This window comes from Triturus cristatus, chromosome 2_2 (genome assembly GCF_964204655.1).
Source record: "Triturus cristatus chromosome 2_2, aTriCri1.1, whole genome shotgun sequence".
NCBI classification, from domain to species: domain Eukaryota; kingdom Metazoa; phylum Chordata; class Amphibia; order Caudata; family Salamandridae; genus Triturus; species Triturus cristatus.
Window position 1 is genome coordinate 560,927,379 of NC_140582.1, and position 18,934 is coordinate 560,946,312.

General features: G+C 44.1%; 1 protein-coding gene across 2 annotated transcripts in view; it reads left to right on the top strand.

The window, feature by feature from the left end:
- Positions 1-18,934, top strand: part of GUCY1A1 (guanylate cyclase 1 soluble subunit alpha 1) — a 436,773-nt gene that overhangs the window by 359,866 nt on the left and 57,973 nt on the right. Inside the window, exon 8 of one of the 2 annotated variants that reach the window (XM_085641712.1) lies at positions 18,684-18,838. In XM_085641712.1, coding sequence (XP_085497838.1) covers positions 18,684-18,838 — 155 coding nt within the window. Of the gene's footprint in view, positions 1-18,683; positions 18,920-18,934 lie in introns of both variants that reach the window. The other variant, XM_085641711.1, reaches the window with a different exon arrangement.

Consider the following 18,934-nt stretch of genomic DNA (forward strand, 5'->3'; position numbering starts at 1 on the left):
TGAACTCACAATTTAGAATCACAACTTATGGTGAAGTTAGATTTTAATAATCAATTTGGCCAATGCTACTTTTAGAAAGTTAGCATTTACTTGCTTTAGCCACTTGGTGCCTCCTGCCTGTCTCTGTAATACATAGCGGGAATGGGTGACAGCTAGCTCCCTGCATTCCCTGTAGACATTCAGATTCAAAGAAAGAGTATGTGTGCCTGAGTGGTCATCTGCATGCAGATGGGCCTTCCTGAGGAGAGTGGGAGGGAGGAGCTGACACTTACACCTGAAAGGGCTGTGTCCTATCCCCACACAAGGGATTTTTTACCACGCTGGAGTGTGTCTGGAGCCGGGGGAGGAAGGGAGAACCACTGTGCACGTCAAAGCTTTCTTTAAAGTCCCCCTCACTTCAAAGGTATCACTGAGTCTAAGTACTGGACCTCTAGATCTACCAAATTAGTACACTTCTGCACCTGTGACCACTCTGTGCTGCTCAGAGACTGCCACTCTGCTGTAACTGTTGTTTGCAGAACTATTGCCTTGCTGTGTTGCCCTGCTGCTCTTTCTGCCTGGTTGAAAAGGACTGGGCCTGCATCACTTGAACCAAGAGTGACTCCATGGGCTTGATGGCTTGCCTCCTGTTGCCTAATGTCTCAGGGACATAAAAGACTTAGAACCCTCTTGTTCCAACCCTTGGGCTCATCTGCTTGTGAGTCTGTCCTGCGAAGTGGTGCCACCCAAGTCCTCCACCCTTGAAAGTGGACCGAGTGGCTTGCTCCAGTGAAATTGATCTAACCTCTGCTGCAAGAGCAGAATCAATACATTGCTGCTGTTGCAGGAAACGGACGGGCACATCCCACTCAGAACAACCGCTTTGGAATTGATGCTTTGCCACCACTCCGTGGAGAAGATCAGTGCATCTCCTCTACAGCGTGAAGAAACACGGCGCAATGCATTCTTAACAGCTGCACTGCGGAAACCGACACTCCACTCATGGAACTGACACTGCCTCAGTTGCATTGAGAAATTCGGCACAACACCTCAACTGTGTGGAGATCACCGACACATCTTGATGTTGCTACCAGGAATGGGGGTACTTTTCCTCCTGAGCCTGCGTGGGCCCTGTGTCCGGACTGTGCTCCGTTGTGTCTGGCTTGAACTCTTGACTTTGTCCCGGCCCAGCGCGACGAAGGAACTCTTTAGGCGCTACTTGCTTCTAATTGCTATATTTTGCAATTCATCTTTAAAAATTCATATCTTGACTTCTACTGGATGGATTTTTGTTGTTTTGGTCATGTGTTATTTATAGAAATCATAATCTTTTATTTCTAACCTGGTATGGAGTCTTTTTGTGGTACTTTCACTGTGTTGTATGAAGTGTTGCACAAATACTTTACACATTGCCTCTTTATTTAAGCTTGACTGCTCTGTGTCAGTCTACAAGAGGGTGAGCATAGGATAATTTAGGTTGTGTTATGACCTACCCTGACAAGGATTGTGGTTCCTGCTTGACAGGGTGCATACCTCTGCCAACCAGAAACCCTAATTTCTAACAGTCTGCCATACTTATTGGTGACTTTTTGACTAAGTCAGTAGGTCTGCTTTATATATGTTGATGTACTTGCCTCTTGATAAAGCCAATAAGTCTGCCGTATATACTTATATATTTAAAAGAGGGGGTTGCACACACACTGGTAGTTAGTGTTGTGCAGATATAGACTTCCACTATTTTGCCATACTAAGAGTGACACTTTTTGGCAGATATCCCTCTTTGCCAAACTGTGAATAATGCCCTAAATGTGTCAAATGTGCAGGATTTAGTTAGATATGACTCCAGTTATGTTATGTTATGTTATAACAATTTATATAGCGCACTAATACCCATAGGTGTCTAGGCGCTTATGATTCATGTCTTGAGGTCTTTCCTAAATTCAAACAGGGATGAAATGTTCCTGAGAAAGAGCGGAAGAGAGCTCCATATCCTGATAGTGCTATGTCTGAAACTCCTCCCCCCCATTTCATCCTTTTGACTCTTGAGGTGGGCTTTAGGAAAGCATTGGCCGAGGGTAGCGGTCTGCTTGGAGAGTACCAGCTAAAAGCATCCCAAAGAAATTGTGGACCTTCTCTGTAAAGGTCCTAATGTGCAATGCAAAGTGCCTTGAATTTTACGCGCTGGCCAACTGGCAGCCAATGCAACTCCTGAATCCCAGCCCTAATGGAATGGTGTTTGGGAACATCCAGCACTAATCTGGCGGCGGCATTCTGTACCGATTGCAATCTTCTGAGTAGATTGGACTGTAAGTTAATGTATAGGCCATTACAGTAGTCCCAATTTGATAAAACCAGGGAAGTTAGAACTGTTTTTCTGGTATGTTTAGGAAAGAACGGAACTTTTTTACGCACGGTTCTGATAGTAAAAAATGCGGAAGACACCACCTTCGAAATCTGAGACTTAAAATTAAGCTTCTCATCTATTATGACCCCCAAACTTTTAGCTTTGGCTACCGGTGTAGGAGGGGGGCCCAGGGTGTTTGGCCACCAAACTGGCGACCATAGAGGAAAAAGCTTTCCAAATAGCACCACCTCAGTTTTACTAGAATTTAGCTTTAAGCAGTGGCTACTCATCCAGTTGCTCAAAGAGACCATGCAATCATGAAGTTTGATGGAGTAGTTAACATCCTTGTCTATAGTTGAGATGACCAACTGGATGTCGTCGGCATACGAGGTGGGAATTAGATCAAAACTTCTGATCAAAGGTGCTAATTCAGACACATAAATATTAAAAAGCGTAGGACTCAACGAGAAGCCCTGTGGCACCCCACAAGGCAGGATAAAAGGTGCAGATTTAAAATCGCCTAATTGAACTGCCTGAGTTCTATCTGATACAAACGGCGTTAAAAGCGAAAGGGCCTTTCCTCCTAAACATATGGTCTTTAATCGTTCTATCAGCAAGGTGTGGTCCAAAGTATCACATGCCACGGACAAGTCGAGGAGGATAAGAGCGGCCGGCCCTCCACCATCTAGTGCAGTGCGGATTTCCTCCGTGGTCTTTATCAGAGCTGTCTCAGTGCTATGACATGCCCTGAATCCAAACTGATTGTGGTCTAGAATGTGGTTATCTAAAATGTAAGTGGAAAGTTCCACATTTACAATTTTCTGCAAAATTTTCGCAGGAAGCGGTACCTCGCAATAGGTCGGTAATTTGCCGGGTCTATTATATCCAGTTTGGCTTTTTTTAATAATGGCAAAATGCTGGCCTGTTTCCACATTGTTGGGAATAATCCTTGTGAAAGCATCTGATTGAATATGCTAGCTAGCTGAGGACTAATGAGATGGCCAATATTTTTATTTTATTTTTTTATTTTTTATTGAGCAGAGCAGATAGGCAATTCATACAATGTACAATAATCAATGATCGGGAATAATAAAAAAAAACTTTAGGAAAGACAAGCGAAGTCTGGAAAGATCATTTGGTCAATAACATTATCAAAAACAAAAAAAACAACAGAAAACAATGTTCCTACTTCCATAGTTTCTAAGGTGCTAGCAGTGCTACATGTTGAAATACAGCAGGGTTGACCAATTGCTAGCGTTAATGTTGTTGTTTACCCCCCAATATAGATCGTATTTGTTAAATGAATAAACATTCTATCTAGTTAAAAAGCCCTGCTGCATTAAAATACAGTTGTGTCTTCCCTTAAACATACAAGAAGAAAGTGCCAAGTGCTAATGTTCCTACCTTCCTAGTTTCAAAAGTGCTAACAGGGCTAAATACTAAAATATTGCAGGGTTAAACAGCAGCATACATTATTATTATTGTTTGCCTTTGCCCCCCAATATGTATCGTATTCATTGATTGGGTAAACATTCTAATAGGCAAAGAGCCCTGCAGCATTAAAGTGAAATCGTGACTATCCTGGAACATACAAAAATAAAGTGCAGAGTGCTAAGGTGCTAAATATCAGTCATAGATTCCCAGACATCGGAGAACTTCCAAACATTAGTAAACTTTTTCGTTGCCCCGACTCTCTTGGCATAGGCCTCTTCAAACCTCCTTGTCCTTAGCATGTTGTTCACCCATTTTGAATAAGAAGGTACATCCTCAGACCTCCAATTTTGAAGGATTAGGGAACGAGCCACTAGGGAACAGTTCGCTGTGTATGTCTCTTCGGCTTTGGTCAGGTCAGGCCTTTTTTTTGAGATGCCAAAAAGAGCCACCTCGGCCGCGGGGTCAAGCGTCTTATTAATGGCCTGACTTATTGACGCAAAGATCTTACGCCAAAATGTTTCAAATTTTGGGCATGTAAAAAATATATGGAGCCAATCGACCCCGCCTCGAGCCTGACAACGAAAACATTTATTTTCCACTCCAGAAAAATGTTTATTAAGAGCTTTCGGGGTGAGATAGGCCAACCGCCAACCACCGAGATGAAAAGGCCATCCTTTTAAAATACGCTGCTCTAAGGGCCTTAATTCCTAGCTGGGTTATAGCCTCCCACTCCTGACCCGAGAAGGAACAGTTAGTTTCATACTTTATTTTGGCCAGAACTTCTTCAACCAGGGGGGACTCTTCACCCTTTCTCAGTAAGGTATACCAATTTCTCACCCCCTTCAATTTGGCTTTGTATAAGGCGTAGCGTGTACTGATGGCATCCCGCATGATAACAGATTATATTTATTTATAAAGTTTACAATCTGGAGATACTCCAAAAACTCAGGTTTTAGTCGATTATCAGATCTATCTAAGACCTCTTGCCAGGTGATTAATTTCCGTGAGGTTAGGAAGAGGCCCAATACTCCTAGACCAAAGTCCTTCCATATTTTGAGCCTAGTAGAGTGGATTTGACGGCCTAAGGAAATGGCTAATATTGTGGAGAATCCCCGGAGGACAGGGATCATCTGGAGAGCCAGATTTAGTCCTTGAGAGAAGGGTGGCTATTTGCACTGAGGAGGTCCACCAAGTTGGTGTGCAAAAAGGCAGAGTCAGAGGTAAGGGCTACAACAAAGTGCAAAGTGCTTGATAAAATTAAAACACAATTTAAAACAATCCCGATAAAAATTAAGGCAAGTGACCAGCTAAGCAGCTAAAATGCGGGTGTTAAAAGCAGCAACAGCACCTAATGGCTGTATCAACGATTAGTATCCCAGCATGTGGCCATGTGTGATTAGGTGTAGTCATCCATAGTCATACCTAACCAAGCTCTGTGCACTGGAAAAATATAACTTGAAATGATGCGATTGAACTTCCTTGTTGAACATAAAAGTCTGACTGTTGAGTGTAGCCATAGAATGGCCAGTGAATGGCCAGCGAATCCTACCTTGCCTTTCCACTAAAGAAAGTTTCATATGTAAAATATGCTCCCTAGCCAATAACGTTTTCATCCTAAATAAGCTAAGCTATCTTGGGAAAGGGGACTCGGAAGCAGGACCTATTTGTTCTTTGAATTACCAATATTTAGAAGTTTAAAACCACATGTTGGAAATGGCCCTTTTTGCAGGGTTATCCCCAAACATTTTGCTTCTTCCTCCTTTATTTTTCCGGACCCGTGGTTGTTGGCAATAGGACTCTGGACCCTTTACCACTGCTAATCAGTGCTAAAGTGCACATGCTCTCTGTATAAATTGTTATTGTGATTAGTTATCCATGATTGGCATATTTTTTTACCTGTAAGGTCCCTAGTAAAGGGCACTGACTGTGCCAGGGCTGGTAATTCAAATGCTACTAGTGGGCCTGCAGCACTGATCGTGCCACCCACGGGAGTAGCCCTAAAATGGTGTCTCAGGCCTGCCACTGCAGTGCCTGTACGCAGTCTGTGAACTGCATTGCTGCCCTGACAAGTGTCCACACTGGCCAGGCCTAACCCTTCCCTTTCTATACACATTGGACATCCCTATGGAAGGCCCTAGGTACCCCCCCCCCCCGGGCAGGGTGCAGTGTATGTGAAAGGTAGAGCATGTACTAGTGTGGGTGACATGCTCTGGTAGTGAATTACAGCCATTTTCGTTTTTCACTATTGAAAGGCCATCTTGCCCATAAGATAGAATGGGGGATGCTGTGTCCCATGTGTACCAGCATATCTCCCCATAGGAGCAAGATGGAAACTTAGAGTCTGGTATCCCTGAACTCAGAATTTAATTATCTATCTTTTAGGAAAGATGATTTTTGGATCCTGGGTTTGAAAATAGCACCTTTAGAAAATAGCTGTTTTCTTGCCTAACCTTTCTGTGTGCTTCTGCCTGTTTGTGAATTGACTGTCTGGAGTTTGAGTGACAGGGCTGGGAAATCCCAGGAGGCAGGGTGAGTCAGCCCAGGGCTGAATGAATCTATCTGCATTTAGAATGGTGGGAGGAGTTGCACCTGGGACCTGAATAGGGCTGTGCCTGCCTTCCACAATGCTGGCTGCATCTCCTGCTGAGCATCTGACGACCCTGCCCCTCTCTCTCAAAGGAAGAAGGTGTCCACTGACAGAATCCACCCAGAACTGGTTTTTGCTGGACTCAGAGCCCTCCTGCACAAAGGGAACAAATACTTTTTGGGGTATAAGTACAGGACCCCAAACCCCTGAACTTGTCAGGGCTCACGGGAGGTTTCGTCCTCGCAGCCCTGTTGTGGCTATTACATCCACCTCTTCCCTTCAGCAGTCTAATTCAAAGACTGGTTGTGCCTGGAGTTGGCGAGTGTGCTGGCAACGTTGGACGTCTAAGATGGCCTCCAGCACACTCGCCATTTAGCAGTCTAGTCTTTCCCCCTGTTTTGAGAAGCTCAGGTGAAGCGCGCACTAACGGTCCAAGGCGCACTTCACCGAGAGCTTGACCCGATACAGATCTACCTCGTCGTCGTCGTGGAATAGTTCAGTCAGGGAGCGTTACGAAGGTCGTCGGTCCTTCAGCGTCGGTTTCCCTGGCAATTTGGAAGTCACCAGGTTAGTGTTCAATTCCGCGCATGCCTATAGAATCGAAGTAGGCAGTGCGCAGGTCAGAAGAGTAGCGTTTTAGTCTGAATAACGCTACACGAAGAAAAGATAGAGGACAAGTCAGTGATAATAAAGGTAGACATTGCGCAGGTCTAAAAGGGGTAGCGTTTCAGTCAAGATTTCGCTACTGATAGCAAATGAGCTGTATTGAAGCTGAAAAAGATTTAGACTTAATAATAAAAGAATTACATCGCGAGCTAGTGAATTTGAATTGCCCTGCGAACACCAGAAGCTTCCTAGCTGGTTACATACTCAATGTCCGAATTTTATCAATATTCTGAAGGATGAGTTGGGCATAATGCATAGGAGGTGAGAGGGCTGGTATAGAAGGACAAAGAAAATAGACAGAAAAAGCTCACAAGACATACATTGCATACTAGCATTAAAAAGGTAAATCTCACTGCGACCATAACAATAAGAAAAAGTCGGCTTGTGTTGGATCTTAATCATTAAGAACCAGAGAGAGTTAACCTTCATTACATATTTACTTACCTGATTAATAATTTGAAGAAGAAGATTCAAGGTGAAAGTTAGATAGTAACAAGTAAGTTAGTTGAAAGAAAACTAGTAATTCCCTATATAAACTCATACAGAATGTACACTTACCTTGTTCATTCTTCTTGAGTAATAGAGGAAAGAAATCTGGTACCACCAGAGAATAAAAGAAAAGAAATAAAATCAATAAATACTTTCAGCCAACACATACAACAGAAGAGAGGCAAACCCATAGAAGACATCTGGTAAGACAAAAATTCCTTTTACAATTATGCATGCATAAATATTTGAAAGTACTAGAAGCATAAGAAAGGTAAAGCAAAGGTATTATAGAAATGCTTTAACTTACATCCTCAAGGAAGAAAGAAGATAGAGGCAGTGATGGAGAACAAAAGAAGAATACGGGCAGTCTCTTCTTTATCCCAATTCCCCTTTTCCCCCTTAGTACTTACCTGCAAAGGATTGCAGAAAAAACTGGCAGGCGCTTATTGAGGGCAGAGTTGGGAAAAGGCATCATTCTGCTCCCGTGTGGTTACGAGATAGTTGAGTCCTGACAGAACTTTAGATCATCCTGGAATCAAGAAGGAACCTCTGCCAAGGAGAAAGCTGGAAGACTGAAGAGGAAGGACAGTCCTGCTGTGTGTTTGTAGGCTGACCTGCAGTTGCTTTGCTGCCAAGGAGATATGAAGGACTTTGCTGTTGCTGTGTCCCCTTGCTTGAAGAGATCTCCAAGGGCCTGCGGAGAGCTGGCCTCCTGTTAAGAAGTCCCAGTAACAAAAGGACGTCACCCCCAGCTTCCCCCCTGAACTCTGCTGAGTGAATTCTGCTCTTCCTAGAGTGCTTGATCCAATTGTGGGGCCTCTGGAAGTTGTGCCTGCTGTTTGGGGAGCTGGACAAGAAGGAAAGAAGAAGATCTGCATTTTTCACGAATCGCTCGCTTGCGGATCGCATCGTCGACAGTGCGAGAAAATTCCCATTGCCGCGAAGATCATCGCAGCGCCTGTTGCCGCTGCAAAAATCGACGTGTCATTCGCTCGCGGAGCGCATCGCCCCGGTGCGGGAAGATTCCTGTCACTGAGAGTATCGTCGCAGAGCCTGTCATCGCTGGGTGAGATCATCACACCGCTTGCTTGCGGACCGCATCACATTGCTTCGAACATCGTCGCAGAGCCAACGCATCGAGGGGCCGCGAGAGGAGAAGATCAACGCTGAGCCGCGCATCGTCGCCACACCGGAGATCGTCGCCACCCTGAAGATCGTCGCATCGTGCCTGTGCGAGGCGCATCCGACCGGAGAAACCTGCGCGCCGCTATCTACACAAGGTATCGCCTCCCTTCCCATACAGACCGGATTCGTCACAACACATCCGCTGCGTGCAGCGGGGCTGTCGCATCGCCTCCCCAGGGTCTCAGGAGTGACGCATCGCTTGTTTTTCGACGCATCAGTTGCCGCTTGGAACTTTTGTCGCATCACCAGGTACTTTGGGCTAAAATTGACGCAAACCCTAGAACTCTTTGAAAATCATGTTCCTGAACTGTGTATGTTGGATTTTTGTTGTTTCGGTCTTGTTTAGTTTAGATTAATTACCTTTATTTTTCTAAACTGGTGTGGAGTGCATTTGTGGTGTTTTCACTGTGTTACTGTGAGTGTTGATACAAATACTTTACACATTGCCTTTGATAAGCCTGTCTGCTCGTGCCAAGCTACCAAGGGGGTGAGCAGGGGTTATCTAAAGAGTGTATCCACCCTTACCCTGACTAGAAGCAAGAGTCCCTATTTGGACAGTGGTACCTACCTCTGCCAACTAGAGACCACAGATCTAACACCACATAATACTATTATCAACGGACACAGCTGTTGCATTTTGTAACTCTTTTCCTGCTCAAACCTTCTCTTTCGTTCTTCAGAATTTATGTGAAACCACACCTTTTCCGTTTGTGTAAACATTAGGAATTATTCTGTTGATGCCCAGTACCATGCTATAACATTTCTAAAACTTATAACTTGTGTTTTTATGAAACTATGCACCATTGTTTTCAAATCTAGAGTGCTCTAATACTGTCCCTTGTGATGGGGCACTATATAAAACTGTTAAATAAATAAATAAATTAATAAACAACTAAAAGCTTAACTAGAATGAACCCGTTTTAGGTTCCTGAGAAACTAAAGTTGGCCAAAATTAGGCGATATAGCCTCAGCTTCGGGTTGCAATGAACGTTGATACTTGGTCAAGATGGCATGCAGAAATTCAAAACTGCTCGAAATGTGCTTCAGAAGACATTGTCAGAATGTAGGTGAAGCCATAATGGCTGAAGCAGGATTGCACAGTGAATGAATTTCAGATATCACTTTAACGAGTTCCTTACACATAATGGTAGAGTCATAGTTTCTGGTAATGTGAGGTGAATTATACCTACAAGCAGCCTTTCACCTTTGGATCATGAGTCACAAAGAAGCTATTTAAGAGATGAATTTGTAATTTGGCGAGTAGGAACTAAGGCAAGAACCATGTATTTATATATATATTTTTGTCTTTAATAGTACAAATGTCAAGAGTAAAGCCCAACCGGTCACCAAAAGTATCCGATATAATTTCAAGGTCCATATATTTGGCGACTAGGTTCGGGTTGAGACAGTGTGATTTCTGTTGGCTCCAAAGTCCTAGCACTCACTCTAGTCGCCTGACTCTCTCTCCTTAATAACTGTATCCAACTGGCATCCGTTCTATCCTGAAAATGTGTTGTTCAGCATGAGCTCTTTTAAGTTTCTGCCGCCCTGTGGAGTATAGTGTCACCATGAACCCACCTTCTACCTCCTTCAACTGGTCAGGCATCCTGCAAACGGATGTATGTCGTTACAACGCACACTTTTACAACGCATGCACTTACAACGCATTTTTTACAACGCACAATCCATTACAACGCATGACATTACAACGCAGGACACTACAACGCATTTTTAAAAACTACCTTTACAACGCATTTCCATTACAACGCATACTACCTTTACAACGCATACCATTACAACGCATAATATTAAATTGCATTTAAGGTAAGTATTAGATAGTATAGGGGTAAAAATTACTATTCTAACTCCAGGGGGTGCAACAGTAGGGTAAGTGTTGGATAGTATAGGGTTAAAAATTACTATTCTAACTCCAGGGGGTGCAACAGTAGGGTAAATGTTGGATAGTATAGGGGTAAAAATTACTATTCTAACTCCAGGGGGTGCAACAGTAGGGAAAGTGTTGGATAGTATAGGGGTAAAAATTACTATTCTAACTCCAGGGGGTGCAACAGTAGGGTAAGTGTTGGATAGTATAGGGGTAAAAATTACTATTCTAACTCCAGGGGGTGCAACAGTAGGGTAAGTGTTGGATAGTATAGGGGTAAAAATTACTATTCTAACTCCAGGGGGTGCAACAGTAGGGTAAGTGTTGGATAGTATAGGGGTAAAAATTACTATTCTAACTCCAGGGGGTGCAACAGTAGAGTAAGTGTTGGATAGTATAGGGGTAAAAATTACTATTCTAACTCCAGGGGGTGCAACAGTAGGGTAAGTGTTGGATAGTATAGGGGTAAAAATTACTATTCTAACTCCAGGGGGTGCAACAGTAGAGTAAGTGTTGGATAGTATAGGGGTCAAAATTACTATTCTATCTCCAGGGGGTGCAACAGTAGGGTAAGTGTTGGATAGTATAGGGGTAAAAATTACTATTCTAACTCCAGGGGGTGCAACAGTAGAGTAAGTGTTGGATAGTATAGGGGTAAAAATTACTATTCTAACTCCAGGGGGTGCAATAGTAGGGTAAGTGTTGGATAGTATAGGGGTAAAAATTACTATATTATGCGTTGTAATGGTATGCGTTGTAATGGTAGTATGCGTTGTAATGGAATGCGTTGTAAAGGTAGTTTTTAAAAATGCGTTGTAGTGTCCTGCGTTGTAATGTCATGCGTTGTAATGGATTGTGCGTTGTAAAAAATGCGTTGTAAGTGTAGTGCGTTGTAAAAGTTGCGTTGTAAAGGTTGTTCCCCCTGCAAACACATCTGGCAACACAGTACAATCCACCTTCTGGTCTGTTATGCCAAGTTGATTCCCTCCCAGGGCTTCCATGGTGGCCACGGCACTGCAAAGTGATAAGGAAACAGGCTAAACAATTCTTTGATCCATAAATCAGGTTCTATGCGTTCCAATAATATGCATATTTACTGTTGTACTCTTTATTCTTGATCATATAGATATTTTGTTAAATGCAAAAGGGACACTGTGATTACGTTTTGGTAGACCCTGCAATGTCCCTGCAGTAGTTTCTCTAAAGGTGTAACAAGATAATAAAGCGAAGTCAGAGCCGATTCTGAAGGCATGTGGGAAGAGTCTTTACTTCAGGACAGAGACTAGCAATGGTACAAATTGTTTCCTCGGAACAGAACTGTCGAGAAACTATTTGTTTTTTAATCGTTTATATTTCTCTAATAAGCAATATTTGATACAGTAGTAAGCCTGTCATTTTAAATGATTCAGGCCAACTTTCACCAAACTGCACCAAATTTCCTGGGGTGATTTTTGTTGTTGGCTGAGGCATATACAGTGCTCTACAGTGACTAAATGTGTGCGACATCACCACACACCAGATTCAGTGGCGGTTCCTCTGTGTGGGCGTTGGGGCGTCGCCTCACTGATTATTTTGCCCCAGGGCCCACCAGCAGGCAACAGCACACTTACTTTATAAAATGCAATTTCAGCCTGCGGTACAGCAGCAGTCAGCTGTCTCACTCAGCCGCGGGCATTACCTGGCGTCACTCACATCACTCACTGTGGGGGGGGAGGGGGTGTGGTTAGTAGCAAAGCAACTTGCAATACTCAGGCATTCAGCAAGCCTAGAGCCAGTGCAGCAATGCCCATGTCGGGTTGGCTGGGTGCCTTTCCTTGGCCAGCCCGACATGCGCAGTCTTCAAGGTCTCGCCACTCGCCTATACATTGGGGGAGGGGGGGTTCAAAACCGCAGCTCCCTGACCGCCTAAGGAGCGGCGAGTTCTCCTGCCCAGGCCAATCTCTTGGATTGGCTACTTTAGCCAGTCCTGGCCTTAACGTCTCTAGGCAGAGAACGCAAAGCCTGCTGTGACTGGGCACGTCCAGGAGCATGAGAGGCATAGTGACCAATCACTGCATGGCTTTATTGGGAAACCGTTCAGTGATTGGTCATTGCTGCCCTAGCTCAGCCTCTTCCTCCTCCCCCTCCCCTCCGTGCGCGCGTGCATTCACACATGGAAGGGAGTGAGAGAGTTAGGAGCACTCGGAGAGCTCCGCCTGACCTTGTTGCCCGGTGAGGCCTCGCTGGCACACACTAGCCCTGGCGCACACACTACTTCTTCATGGTAGGCAGATTGCAAGCCCTGAAGGTGCTGCTGTCTTCTTAAACCTGCGGCTGAGTGCAGACTAGAGTCAGACTCGGGAAGGAGGATCGATTCAGTGAGTACTGACTACTAGCTGCGCTGCATATTGTTGTATTTAGTTTATTGTGCAGTGTATGTATCATGTGTGTGAGTGCACTGTAGTCATCATGTGGCCCGTGACTGACCGTACTGGGTGACCGTACTGGCCAGAGCACAGCTGCTGACTTTGGTCTGTCCAAAAGTCGGCAGGTCTGCTCTGGCCATTACAGCCATGACTGCACAGCACACTGCGTCAAATGAGAAATGTTGAAGCCATCGTCGCTGAGATCCGAACCTGGTTCACCGACCTGAAGGGAACCTGGTTCGAGTATTGGCATGGTCGGCTCAACATCCTGTGATTCTGGGCAAATCACTTTATAAAATATAATTAACAGTCCCCCGTTCCCTGCCTGACAAAAAGTTAAGAAAATGATGCCTAACCTTTCAAAAAAAATATTTTCCCAGAGGCTCGGAAACAAAAATGTATATCTGGGCGTAGGCGGCGTGCTCATGAGAAGTAGAGCCATTTTTACCACAGAGCGGTATTCTGCTTGTGTGAATTCGGGTGCAGACTGCAGTGCTTTTCCGCTTGGATTTACCGGCCTCGACAAGCAGAAGTATACTATGCAAAGAACAAAGTGTGTTATTATTTGTTCCACATCTATGCATGATTTGGGCACGTTCATATGCAAATGTTTGGCAATGGCTGCCATAGTCATAGCCAGTAAGATTGCTGGATGATTTGAAATCCATCGCTCAAAAGTGCAGCTGAGCTCACGTACCTCGAAGCCCAACCTGCGGCCACGCAGCCTTAGTTTCAAAGGAGCAGTTCTGATAGTTATCGGCCGCGGTTGCTTTTACCCTATTTAACAGTACTACACTATTACCATTCGCAGACCAAATGGTAATGGAGTAGTACCATTAAATAGGGTAATACTTGCATGCAAACTCATAGTATGGAGGCTGATGCACAGATTTAACACATCTCTGCTAAGCTTTAATGTACCCTGCCCGCGTTTATGTTACATCCTTCGCTGACGGGCTACTGCTTGAGACAAAATTACGGCAGTGAAAGAACATCTTCACTAAGTTAGAACCCGATTCTTCCCTTCCAAAGAACATATTTGCAAAATTACCAGCAACAGCCGATAACTATTAGAACTGCTTTTTAGGGCTCGCGCCCTAGCGTTGCAGTGCTCAGCACTGCTCGCACAGGCGAGAGCCCTTTTGTATAGGGGTTTGAAAGCTGACCACACGCTTGTGCGTGTGATCAGCTTTCAAACGTCAGGCATTGGCTTTCGGGTACTTTTTTTTACAAAAAAAGGCACGCGATTGGGCAAAGGCGAGACAATGTCCCACCTTTGAAATGCCCTTTCCCGACGGTGGCCAGCACGCTCAGCAGCGTGCGCTCACCTTGCTGTCGCTGCCGCGCTCCCTCCCCCCCACTCCTCTGTGGTGTGCGCGCACCACTAGTTGTTGACACTAGCGATCGCGATTCGATCGCTTTCAGTGCCGCTTGTTTTATTTACTATTGGTAGAATCGCGGCACCCGCACTTTACTTTTTATGTTATAAGTAAAGCGCGGGTGCCGCGATTATTACCAGAAGTAAAGAAATAGAAAAACACATCTATTTCTTTACTTTTGCTATAATCACGGCACCCACGCTTTACTTTTAACATTAAAAGTTAGGCACGGATGCCGCGATTGTACTAAAAGTAAAGACATTTTTTTTTTTTTTATTTCTTTACTTTTGGTATTATCGCGGCACCCGCGCTTTTCTTTTAATGTTATAAGTAAAGCGCGGGTGCCGCGATTATAGCAAAAGTAAAGACATAGAAAAAAAATCTATTTCTTTACTTTTGGTATAATCGCGGCACCCGCGCTTTACTTTTAACATTAAAAGTAAAGCGTTGGTGCCGCGATGCTTGTTTTCTGAATCCTGAAGTCTTGTTTTCATTTTTTGGGAGGCAGCAGGGGACTACCAAAGCACTTTGTGATCTGTGCTTTCTATAAGAATTGCATGTGGTATGTGTGGAGATGCCACACACATGGAAGCACGGTGGCATAGATGTGTGTTGAATGCTTAATGTAGAATGATGGAATCATGTAGGTGATGGTTAGTAAACTACGGCTGTTTATGTGCTGCTGCACAGCCCTGTTTGTCTTACGTTGTGTTACTGGCATTTTTGTAATGCACATTCACCATCTTTGATGGGGCTGTAGGCTGTCTGGTGGTGCCCAGCAGCTATTTAGGCATTTCCTTCACAGCCCGGAGTCTGCATTGTCCTGTGATAATATGTTCTGGGTATTCTGTTCCAGTCAGTCTGATTGGGTGTCCCTGTCATGTTTAATGAGCTTAGAATGTGTGATTCTGATGTAGATCTACCGAAGGGTCCTTATGAACTGCCAAGGCGCATTGGATGTGGGTAATACCTTTTGCTCTGCTTTTAGAGTGCCTATAGATTGCCGGCAGTCACCAGTACACTGAAATAGTTACCTTTTTACTCACCTCTGTGGCTTGCCATAATTGCTGCTAACTGAAATGGAACCATCTATAGTGATTCCCAATGAAACAACTCTGAAAAGCATATTCCTGTCATTACTGGTTGTTTTCTTCACAGTTGAGTGGCTGCACATTGAAGCAGATTGCCTCCCGAGTACAGCAACCTCCTAAAGAGACCTTTGAATAACCAGAGCTGGAATGTGTTTGAGCCCTATTAAGAGCCATAGTCTCCTAATTTAGAATGCTGTTTAGATAACTGGACCTGACGTCGGCTTTAGTTTCGTTTAAGCGGCCTGGAAGCCTAGGTCTTAAATGTGATTCTTAGTTTGCGCCGGCTCATTTTCCAGGGTGTCTGTTTAGGAATCGGCTATTAAAAGAGCGAAAGGGATGTGCTGAGGAACGGATGTGGTGTGGTTCTCAAAGGCCTCTCTTACCTGCATGGCGTACTTCACTTTTTGTGTGCGACGTAAGAAGTACGCATGACATGTTGTAGCATGGAAAACAACCCATCAGTTTGAATCTGCCAGGCTTTGATTAAAATGCTGTTCAGTTTGAAGAGATTCAGAACGGCTTTGAAACGAAATCTCCAATCTTCAGTGAAGTTGTGTGTAGCACAATTAAATAAAGGTCCTTTTAGGTAGAGCCTGGGCAGCGCTTGCGCTGCTCAGCGAGGCATGCTGTGTTCGAGTTTGAACTTGAAGCTCCCCCCACTTTCCACTCATATTTTCCATTGGTTTGTGTCATTTTCCATTGGAAATGCTGGCTTCTGATTCGTTGATAGGCTTTTTAAGCCCTCCTTAGTACCACCTTGTTTTCATTTGTAACCTCCAATGAGGACTGTCCCTTTTACTTCTGTTGTTACACAGTGTGTCTTATTTAGTCTGTAAGCACTATTTTCTTTAATGAGTTTCTCCTACTTCAAGCACGACATGCTTTCCTGGAACATTCACTGCGAAATGCGTGCTTTCACTTTCCAAGCAGCCCGGGACAATGGCGGCCGCTTCTTTGAATAGGTCTTGCATTTATAAGGGTTTGAGCTATTGGCTTTGTAAATGACAATGCCTTTTATTTATGTTTTAATTATCAAAACAGATAAATAAAAGGCATTGTCATTTATATGCCAGTAGTCTAAACTCTCACAAATGCGACACCTATTGCATTACAAATGCTTGTTAATAAAGGCGCCCATTTGCTTTGTGCAACTGTCCTTCAATTGCTCTAATTGCCTTCTCTGTCCCTCAGAGGCAATTGGAATCTTCGCCTTCATCAAAAGCAGTTCTGAATTACATTCGGATTGGGTTCTCACTCTATTAACCCTCTTTGAAGTGCAGAGTTACTCTGCACTTCAAATAGTGTTAGTATTTATAGAGCAAGAACGCAGACTGGTGCAGAAAATGTTTCTCATAATGTAAGTGAGCTGCTGTTGTGTTGCAATATTGAAAACACAAGTCATTACTATCCATGAATGTTTATAGATGTAAACACATTTAGAATTTTGGACGATTGGCTGTGCACTGTCAGTGACCTGGCCAAAGAGGGCATGAAACATCTAAAACTGGATCATATATTCAAAGCTGTTCCTAACAGGGGCCTGAGCCCCTGAATACGTTTGGACAGACAGAACCCCCAAAATCCTTAAGGTGTCCCTGGTAATTTGCTTGAAAATGCACCATTTGCCCACTCTTTTTTTCAAAATTTTCTCAGGGGATGAACCCGCCCCCCCCAAATCCCCCTTCGCTTGTTCAGGCTCGCTCGCTCGCCACAGTGCACTCCGACACAATTTTTACACCTCACCACTTTCAAATGTCACCAGCCACCACTGACCAGATTACAGACCAGTCAACAACCTCGACACACATTTGATGCAAGGAGCCCTTGGGTTTCTAATTTGGTTCCCTGCATGAAGAAGTAATGCTTTCAAGAACCCATAAAGAGGAGGTTTGTGCATGTTGTGAGTTATGGGTCGCTTGACCGAAGGCATCAAAGCAATTGTAAAAGAACCCCGGCAAGCTTGCATGAGTACCAGCGAGGACACAAGTTTGTGCACGGATATTATATTTCAATTTGTTAGTCTTTTTTTTTTTAAAGTAAACATGTATATTATATTGTATGAAAAAAGCATGTCTGTGCAGAAAGGGCATGCGCATTATCGAAAAGGTACTGTACAAAACATTTCATCATTGATTGTAACTCAGTGAAAATAGTTTTCTGTTGCCTAGCTGTCAATGAAGAGTATTAAAAACAAAAGCAAATGTATTTTTAGCCAAAGAAAATATTCTCTCAGGGCCAATGCCCTTGTACTCCAATAGAGGGAACAAGCGAATGGCATTATAAGACTGATACTTTTGGGGGCAGATTTATTAACAATTTGCACCAGTGCAAAGTCACAAAAAAGTGACACTAATTGATGCAAACTTCCTGAAGCATTTACAGTGTAAAAATAAATTGTAGTGGAAAGTAGCCCAAAATGTAATGCAAATAGCGTGTTGTGCTACTTTGCCTTGATTTGCGTGGAGGGTTGTTCTGATGCAAGATATCTTGTTCTCACTCTACCACCCATGGTTTTTGACACAAAGCTCATTCTACAAACAATCGTAGATGTGGGTTTTTCACCAAAATATATCACTTTCTCAAGGCAGGCGTTACCAAGAACCAATATGTTTATTTCTAATGTTTCACACATTGGGTGTAGGCTGATCAGTACAGCACACATACCATGTGTGAAAAGTTTATAAGTTGGTGTAGGCATAGTATTTTGTACTGGAATGGGGCCTTAGCTGGACGAAACCTATGCTACACGTTTGTACTGTGGTGCAAAGGTGTGTGCGTGGCGCTAGGCAGCCTGTTCGTGGTCAGTGCTGCGGCAGCACCATAGCTTAGCAGATATGGCTTGGTGATGCTCTCTCTCGCTAGCTCAATCCAGTGCAGCGACGTTGCTGCCCTTTGCTGTGTGATTCTTCAGTGAATGTGTCCATTACACAGTGTGCGGTATACTAGCCAGGCCCAGTCAGTCTTATTCATATGTACTAATTCTTCTGCGAATAAGATCACCGAGGTACATGCAAATCAAACCCACTAAGCATATGGAAGAAGAATCCGCGGAGAAGGCAAGCACGTGCGCCAGCCTGGGTCGTTTGGTAGCATTCTGTAATCCACTCAGACTTGGCTCCTGGGGTTCATGCGTCATTAGTGCTGCTCAGTCACATCAAGCTCCTTAAATAAACAGCTGTCAGTGCTCTCAGTGGCGGGGGGTTGCCAACATTCTAATCTTCCGTATTTCTCTTCTTTAGATGCGCATTGGTTTGCACAGCGGGTCTGTCTTCGCTGGAGTCGTTGGCGTGCAAATGCCACGTTACTGTCTCTTTGGGAACAACGTCACATTGGCCAATAAATTTGAATCGTGCAGCGTCCCCCGGAAGATAAACGTCAGCCCAACGACCCACAGGTACCGCCACAGCGTTATGCATGAGCCAGAATGTGACAGTACAAGACATGCTTTAGCAAACCAACCAGAGAACGGGTTGAGGTGGGTTATGTACGT